The sequence below is a fragment of the Oncorhynchus clarkii genome, chromosome 13 (assembly GCF_045791955.1).
Source record: "Oncorhynchus clarkii lewisi isolate Uvic-CL-2024 chromosome 13, UVic_Ocla_1.0, whole genome shotgun sequence".
Lineage (NCBI taxonomy): Eukaryota > Metazoa > Chordata > Actinopteri > Salmoniformes > Salmonidae > Oncorhynchus > Oncorhynchus clarkii.
In genome coordinates this window covers 40,970,054-40,978,873 of record NC_092159.1, presented here as the reverse complement: position 1 = coordinate 40,978,873, position 8,820 = coordinate 40,970,054, and the positions used below count along the sequence as shown (strand labels likewise).

The 8,820-nt window shown below is 40.0% G+C and overlaps 1 protein-coding gene across 4 annotated transcripts; it reads right to left on the bottom strand.

Moving 5' to 3' along the window:
* Nucleotides 1-234: 234 nt before the first annotated feature.
* On the bottom strand, nucleotides 235-5,154 carry LOC139423945 (zinc finger, AN1-type domain 2A). 4 transcript variants are annotated; one of them, XM_071175599.1, is made up of 10 exons: nucleotides 4,987-5,154; nucleotides 3,886-3,959; nucleotides 3,498-3,592; nucleotides 3,192-3,323; nucleotides 2,935-3,086; nucleotides 2,727-2,840; nucleotides 2,323-2,416; nucleotides 1,394-1,476; nucleotides 903-987; nucleotides 235-578 (listed from the first exon to the last, which is right to left on the bottom strand). In XM_071175599.1, exons 2-10 carry the CDS (start codon nucleotides 3,938-3,940, stop codon nucleotides 537-539), a joined length of 852 nt encoding a protein of 283 aa, XP_071031700.1. In that variant the 5' UTR covers nucleotides 3,941-3,959; nucleotides 4,987-5,154; the 3' UTR covers nucleotides 235-536. The 4 variants fall into 4 exon arrangements, with proteins under 4 accessions (XP_071031700.1, XP_071031702.1, XP_071031703.1 ...); XM_071175601.1 differs by having other exon boundaries at nucleotides 848-987; nucleotides 4,987-5,150; XM_071175602.1 differs by having other exon boundaries at nucleotides 848-987; nucleotides 2,332-2,416; nucleotides 4,987-5,150.
* Nucleotides 5,155-8,820: the final 3,666 nt, after the last annotated feature.

Here is an 8,820-nt window from a genome sequence, read left to right as displayed (position 1 = left end):
CGTTATAACATCTGCTAAACTGTGTACTAGACCAATAATCTTCGATTTAAATATGTTGGATTAAATAATGGCCTTGATTTTTTATTCTTAATTGGCAAAGCTTGGGCTGAGACCGTTTTCTCTAACCCATAGAAATTGAATCGCATTCTAGTTCTCCAAACCTCCTTCCTCTCCAGTTATATCCATCCTCCTGTATACATGCCTTGCACATAGAACATGCCTCAGAAACGAATACATCTTTAAAATAATTTATTCAAGAAACATTGATGCTGAGGTTAAATGTCCATGATCAACATAGAAAATATGTACATAGAGAGCCATCGGTAAAAAGGACAGAAAGCCTGTCTAGACTATGTGCTGAGTAGAGAGAAAGCAGTGATACTATTCAATATATCTCTATGAAAGTCCCAGACTGTTCATTAGTTGGGATAAGTGATACTGGAAGTTAAGAGTTCTGCTGGAGGGTTCCATCGATGTAGCACAGTTGCTAGTTGATTACTGGTGGTAGCAGCTTGGGCTCAGACACTGATCTGGGTTTATGATAGGCTGCAGGAAGACTGTTTGGCGGACTCTCTTTCCTACGATAGAAAGTGAGATATTAGTACAGGCAAAAGTCGATTTAATTCAAGACAAAAGAGTCATTAGTGAGAGGCTTGTCTCACCATTTATGGTAAATATTCAACATGGGGAGAAAAAAGTAAATAGGATCATTTAATAGGTCCATCAGATAAAATACACATTAAGTAGTACTTCAAAATTGTGTCACTCATTTTCTCCTTAGCTGATCTTTAAATGCACCCAGTGAGGATGATGAAGGAATATAGGGGACGCCATGGAGGCAATGTACCTAGGTGAGGTCCTGTCCTGTTAGCATGCTACTGACGCCTAAGTTTTCTGGATACCTGTTGTCTCCGCTGCTGGCGTCTGTACTCTTCTTCACTAGCAGCAAGGGCCTGAGCCAGAGCCAGATCCTCCTGCTCCTGAGGGCTGAGACAGACACAAACACTTCTATGTCACACAGAGGAATGCATCATCATCACACTGCAGAGAGCAAGCAAGAGGCACAACGACACACACACAGGTCTGAGGAGCAGCAACACACATCATGAGGTGAATAAACACTGAATTGTGGGCACCACTGTCCTTCATTTATGAAGTCATCATGGACATCCCACCATGGGCTACATAGTGGAATGTCAAACCTATTAATATTGTGTTCTCCTATAGTAACCAAATAGCCTGCGTTTCAACTAGAGCAAACACGTAGCAATAAGTGCTAGTGATGAGAAACAATAGGTAAGAGGGTTGTGTTGATGGCATCTGGACATGATGACAGCCTATATTATGTGTGGGTGATCCTGGATTATGGGATTTATTGGGGATTGTTTATTACCTGAGTGTTGGCTGTTGGACTGTGCTGCGAGCCGACTCAGCCAAGGACATCTCCAGCGCTCTTTGTAAGGCCTGCTCCTCAGTCTGCAATCATAACATGCAGATATAAACACTTACAGGATTTTCTATATTTTCTTCTTGGAATCTCAATGAATAAACAGGAGCAGACTTTAGAATCTCAATGAATAAACAGGAGCAGACTACAGAATCTCAATGAATAAACAGGAGCAGACTTTATAATCTCAATGAATAAACAGGAGCAGACTACAGAATCTCAATGAATAAACAGGAGCAGACTTTAGAATCTCAATGAATAAACAGGAGCAGACTACAGAATCTCAATGAATAAACAGGAGCAGACTTTATAATCTCAATGAATAAACAGGAGCAGACTACAGAATCTCAATGAATAAACAGGAGCAGACTTTATAATCTCAATGAATAAACTAGAGCAGACTTTAGAATCTCAATGAATAAACAGGAGCAGACTTTATAATCTCAATGAATAAACTGGAGCAGACTTTAGAATCTCAATGAATAAACAGGAGCAGACTACAGAATCTCAATGAATAAACAGGAGCAGACTACAGAATCTCAATGAATAAACAGGAGCAGACTTTATAATCTCAATGAATAAACAGGAGCAGACTACAGAATCTCAATGAATAAACAGGAGCAGACTTTATAATCTCAATGAATAAACTGGAGCAGACTTTAGAATCTCAATGAATAAACTGGAGCAGACTACAGAATCTCAATGATTAAACAGGAGCAGACTTTAGAATCTCAATGAATAAACAGGAGCAGACTTTATAATCTCAATAAAAAAAACAGGAGCAGACTACAGAATCTGAATGAATGGACTGGAATTATTCAGAGGAGAGAGTTTACAGTAGTTTCAATCAAGCGGTGTAAGAGTGTTAGGCATACCAGGCCAACCTGAAAGGATGCCGAAACAGGTACTACATTCTGTGCTGGAGGGGGCCGCATGGCCGGAGCTGGATTATAAATGGCCTGAGCACTGCTGTGATAGAATCAAAAACAATAATGCTCAGTGGGGTTATAGAGTCAACAAGTCAACACACTTTCACAGCGGTAACAGGTAAGAGCAGTTCTGTGAAGGACAAAAATGTCACATCCTTTCCATGTGTAGTATATTTCGCTGACAATAAAATCAACCTGTCAATTCGTCCATCCTATGTGTTTTAGTGACAATATGCCTCTCATGAATTTAGAGGACAAACTGTGCTTGCCAATATCACTTGTTTATTTATTTAAGCTTCATGTGGTTCTTCAGTGTGGCGTTTCGAAAATCAATACATGAGGATCCTCACCGACTACTCTGGGTCCTAGCATTCCCATTAGAAACAGGCCTAGAACTTCCTCTACTGCTTGAAGTGGAGGCACTGCTAGAGGATGCTCCTTGGGACCGCATGAAAGCAGCGAATCTGAAAGAAATCCAATGTAATCATCATTATACCACAAAAGCTCACAATGTGCACCACAATCAGTAAATGGCATAAGGTGGAGGGAAATACTTACCCAGATTTGGAGACTGGTTTGTCTTCAGGCTTACAGTCATGGTCTAGTGGATGTCGGTGTTTAAGACAATAATTCATGTGGCACTGGTCACATGTCACTCGGATCATTTCTTTCTGCTTGCAGCCTCCTTTCGAGCATTTGTTTGTAAATATCTACCGTAAAAAAAAGGTTGGTTAGCTTAGATTAGGCATAGCTACTTCACTTTAACCATGGGCAGTTTGTGTAAATGGTCCTGTAGAGAAGCCTATCAACCGTACCTTTCTCTTGTTCTGAGCAGGGTCCGACTGGCAATCGCGATCGATGTGCTCCCCAACCTTGATGTCTGGCATTTCCCCTCTCTTGATGGGGATCGGGGTGTTGCACAGAGGACACACAGGGACCTGGATATCCTGGGGACAGAATCAAGCAGAGAGCCGTATTAAAGCTCTGTTTGGATCAATAGACAACATGCAGACAACTAATAAGGTTGAACAGCATACATTAATTTCTACATACTAACTGCACATTATAGGAACTTTGCTTTAATTCAAACATACGATGCTGCTAAATTATTTAAAATGTACCTTCTTGTAGGATGACATGCATTTGTGATTTGCATAGGTTATGTGGTCTTTACAAAAAATCTCTTCACAGGCATCACATCTCATTGGTAGGAAATCTGTCAGATATAAGAAATATGTCAAGGTCTTGATTCCATGGCAAAGGATAGAGATCATCCATATGTATGTAGATCAATTCAATTCTCACTATCCCTCTTCCATCCTGATAATGGGTAGTGCAGCCCATGACAATTGGTTATGGAGGACTTGACTTAAACCACAACTATTTACAGATACCAAAGCCATACTGGAAAGGACAGGAAGAGAACACAAACAACAGGCTCTGTATTGGAAGGGTCCCAGAGGCATTGAGGTAGTAAATGGAGACAGCATTACATAAACAACCACTCACCCAGCTGCTTGCAGGAGTTTTCAGAGCAATGCTCTCCTAGATTTGGAAACTCCATGGCACTATGGTGATACACCCTTCAATTGAAAGATACGATAAGATAAGATAAGATAAGCTAAACTCATGCATAAACAATGTTTGTTGACCTGTGACAGATTATCTAAATAAAACTAACTTGGTCCGCATAACTTCATTTTTTAAGAACAGTAGATTCAGCATGTCAATTTTAGGATATTTAAAAAGTCCCTTTGTTTACGTGCTTCCCTTCCAACTAACGTTAGTTATGCGTATGTAACAGGCTTATTATGGACGTGTACAGTCAGTGGAAGACTGATCTGTCCACTGACAGATACAGTTAGCTAACGTTAGCTACCCATCTAGATGTAGGTATCTAGGACTTCCTATGATAACGAATGCTGAATCATGCCATCGCCTCTTGCTGCCTACATTTTGCCATTTTGAGTAACGTTAGCTAACTAGCTAAGTTATTATGGGGTATCTAGCAGCAGTCTCCCTCGCTGCTAGCAGTCAGCTAGCTAGCTACTTATCATGGCTGATTAGCTAGCTAGTAACTAGGCCAGTTCCTCCCTGTACAATCGCTCGAGGACATAAATGCAATTACCTAGCAGACCAATGTTATAATTGTCTGCGCTTAAGCTACCTAACGTTAACTATTGAGTTATTTATGGAATACCATTGATGAGCTTGTTCCTGGTTTACAGGCCAACAACAACAAAATGAAGCTAGCTAGCTAGCTTACTTGATGATAAGCTAACGTTGTTAGCTAGCATTCTAGACAACTTCTGTAACATTAACATTGCGTCGTTACTGGTAGTTAACTAACGTTTAAGTTACTCATTTAACTTACCATTAATTCGAAACGGATCATATTTAGCAGAAATATATTTGGGACGATTGTTTACCATCACGAACGTTAGCTCGTTAGCTAACCCTAAACAAATATTGGATTGGAGACACCCTTCCTGCCCTGCCCTGCCCTTGCCTTGGGTTGGTTGGCTGACTAGCTAGCTAGATACGATAGCTAACAGCAAACCATAGTAAATTGAAAAATACATGCAAAAATAGACGACTATTCTCACTTACCCAGAGACCTGGTTCAACCAGACAGCTATATTTGACTATTCTTTCCCCTCTTGCTTTGAGATTAACGTTGAACTTTGAGGAAGCGAGTGGCTAGCAAGCTCTCTTGACAGCCAGCTACATCGAAGCGTCACTGACGCTGTTGTTTACGCCCCTCCTCACGGTTGTACTAGCTAGGGAGTTCCAGAATGTACCACACGAGGCAGGGATGAAGCGTTGTTTTTGATCAATCACAGTGACACAGCGTTGTTGAGAACTGTCCATGGTGCTGGTTTTTACGAAACGTCTAATTGAGACGTGTTTGGGTTGTCTTAAACCAGCACCACGGACAGCTCAAAATAATGCCGTGTCACTGTGACTAGATATGAAGGTGACTAGCTAGTCTCTCGCCAGACTAGTTAAAGGCCATGTCAGAATGAATCGCTTTTCTGGAATCATGGTAGGTCTATCTATATAACTAGGGTATAACAAATCACACAAAATAAGCAGAATAATGCTAGTTTTGATTTAGGATAGTTATCACCTTCCAACTGTTTTTGTGTTTGATATTGTATTTGTTTACTTGCTGAATAACATAGATGTGTTATTCACAGAGCACATATCTTTGTTTCACAAGTAAATGTGCCCTTTTACTCATCAGCACAATATAGCCTGTAGGTGATGATATAGGTGATTCATTCATGCTGATGAAATGGCCCATATGGGCTAGGTACCTGTTTGTACACTAGAAGCAATTGTGGAGTCTAAAGAGAAAAATGTGCAATACTGCAGTCAATGTAATGGCATATCATTACCAGATGGTGGCAGCAGAGCTCTTTCAGACGTCTATAGAGTCTTCAAGATCTGGTTGTTTATGACTGGCCACTGTGTTTTTGTTTTGTGGCAGTCCCGTTAATAGACTCTCTAATCTCATGTTTCATGCATGCGTTAACAGAAGGGTAACTGCAGAGGAAAGTTGTCATTGCAAAGATAAAGTTACAATATATACGTACAGAAAGTGTCACTGGGTGGGTTAGTGAGGTTGGGCCTACCTGGTCAGTTTCAGATTTTGAAAGTATGAAGTTGTAGACCATTTCGACATGAGTATGAAAAACACATAGATAGTGATTGTTAATGATTATGTTACTAGAAACAAAGCCTAACTTAAAGCAGCAACTCCCTGTTGAAGAGGCACTGGAATCCACATGAACACACAGCATAGCAGGATCAACCCCATCACCAAGAGGTCAACTAGCTAGAAATAGTAGTTCTATAGTAGAGTCAACCCACAAAATGAACTATTCTCATTATGCAACAGTACAGTGTTATGATCAGAGGCTGGGAGAAGGGATCACAGAGGCACTCGTCTAGATTCTTCCCCTGTACTGTAGCACCTGGCTCATAAGCTGCTAATTCTGCTGCCAGATGGCATCGCTTGCTGAACACCTGGTTCATCATAGGGATTCCTCTTCCTTTGCTCACACTATATCTGCTCGATTTAGAAGATGATTGTAATCATTTCAAACCCCCATCCCTTTATTGCCATAGCAATATTTTGGATGCCACATTTGACATGGCTTCCGGACAGTTTGTCCTTATGGTGCCAGTCACCTCTGAGTCTCCTTGGTCATACTTTGTTCTGGACAATCTCAGGATGCCACTGTTTCTCAATTGAGAGCTATAGCACAACTAGCCCTGCTACAGTATCCTAAAGCCTATTCAATGTAAAAAAATATATATATAAATAAACTCTGTAGTTTCTCTCTACACTCCTGAAAAACAGGAGTCAAATGTTGTTTTTTTCTAGAATGAGAGACCACAATAAAACAGGTTCTGAACCAGTTACTAAAACTGTTACTAAACCATTATTATTAAACCAGTAACTTTCTACTCATTTGAGTTTCTCTTTCATAAAAGTTTCATAATTACATTGGTAAAAAATATGATCTTAATCAGATGGATGATCCTAACTTCAAATGCATATAATCCGTTGATTTTAAATCCAATTCTTGCAAGTCTCCTCCATTTGATATCTAATCCAGTTTTTAAAAGTTTCAATGAGGCGAGATAAAGTCATTTGAATTAACCTTCATAACGACTCAAATAGCCCCTTGTGGTTTTCAGGGACAGAATGCCTTTTTTATTCAATAGGTGTGCGTTTCCAGGAGAACTGAATAACGATTTGGTTGATTTATTTATCCTGCTATAAAAACGCCCGAGCATCCAGACAAGTACAAGATTGGTGGTTTTGCTAAATTGGATGGTAATTGCCATCATGACAAATTAGGGGGCAGAAACCCGCCTTATTTTTTTCTATTATAAGATAGTATTATTCTTGGTTAATAATCCTTTTATGCAAGATTCAATTCCGATAGGCTGCCTACATGGGGATTGTCCCTAATAATCCATGCATATGAGAGGCCTATTGGCTGGCCATATCTGTTTTGTTTTCGGTCAAAAACATAATTAAGCATGAACACTGTCTTTAATGTTGAATGTTTGTGCGAATTGATCACAATTCGGTTTCATTATTACAACTATATAGAACTTTCCAAGCACGCAGAACATTCTTGGACTTTTTCTCCAACCAATGATAGCAATTCAAATTGACATTTTAAATGCATAAATACGTTGGGAGCCATTATCATGTCAATATATTATCAAGTTATATGAGCCTGATTTAGTATAGACATGGTCTGTTTAACATTGTGAGACTATTCACAGATTTCATGGTGTGTTAGTAGATATATTATAGAATGGATCCCATGCCCACGAGGCTCACTGGGAAGCAGGCGTGAGGGTACGAACGGTTTATGAATACAAGGCATCACATTTCTGTCTTTTGTTTAACCAGACTTCATCTCAATGAGTTAATGGGCCAGATGAGAAGGCTGCTCGCGACCTGCAAAGGCGAACAGAGTGCACGTGGAGAAGAGGTGTCAATAAACGTGTGAATGACAATGTGGTAAAACACACACCAACTGAAAAGGAGACGAAGATGAACAGATGGAGAAGAATGGGGAGTTAACGCAATGACAGGGTCAGTGGAGCAGAGAGCAGGCCTCTGAAATACAATTCAATGGGGAGAGGGCTACTGAAATGAAGGATGGGCATATGAAATAACGATTGGCTTCATTTGAATAAGAAAATAGTCAAACAAACATGACAATTGAAAAAACAAATTCCCAGTTAATTGATTATTTTAGTTCATAGATGCAGTTAAATATATAAGTACGCAATGAGCTACATTGAATAGTTACAATTTGCTATGTCAGTTTGTGTGCTTTTAATCACTTTGGAAATGACAAATTGGCCTAACAATGTTATATAGTAGCTTTGTGTCGAAGCCTTTGCTGAAGACTTAGAATAGCCACGAGTTGGCGCCACAACTCTTTTAGACTTGAGGCGCCATATTGAAAACAAATAACGTTTCATGGTTTGTCCGTGGGGTCAAGGTGTAGGCCCACGCCCATGTGCAGAGCAGGTGCAGTTGCTCTGGGATCCTGGGCATGCCTCTCCAACGCTTCGCCACTTTCCATTGATCTAACCTCCTAGTAGCCTATATGGTAAGTAATGACATTGCATTGGCCTCTGATTAATGGATAATGGCCAGTGTAAAGACACACTGAAGAGTGAGAAATGGAATTGTCACCATGCACGTTTTGGCCTATTGCTGCCACATTATACTGGTCTTCATCCACGGCAATTAATTCATATGCCTAACATTGCCTGCATGCCTAAACCTCTAATCAGAATCAAGAAACGTAATCTTTCATCAATCATTTGGTCTTGATTGTCAGACAATATTGCATATTTCATGTGAAAATTATTGAAATGCGGACTTATTAAATGACATGC

Bases quoted from the DNA above. Each gene is read 5' to 3' on its own strand.
- LOC139423945 (XM_071175599.1), bottom strand. From the start codon at position 3,940: ATGGAGTTTCCAAATCTAGGAGAGCATTGCTCTGAAAACTCCTGCAAG. The intron at 2,841-2,934 runs GTAAGTATTTCC...GATTTCTTTCAG, and splicing joins AAACCAGTCTCCAAATCTGG to ATTCGCTGCTTTCATGCGGT. The intron at 579-902 runs GTATCCAGAAAA...TTTCTATCGTAG, and splicing joins GCCAGCAGCGGAGACAACAG to GAAAGAGAGTCCGCCAAACA.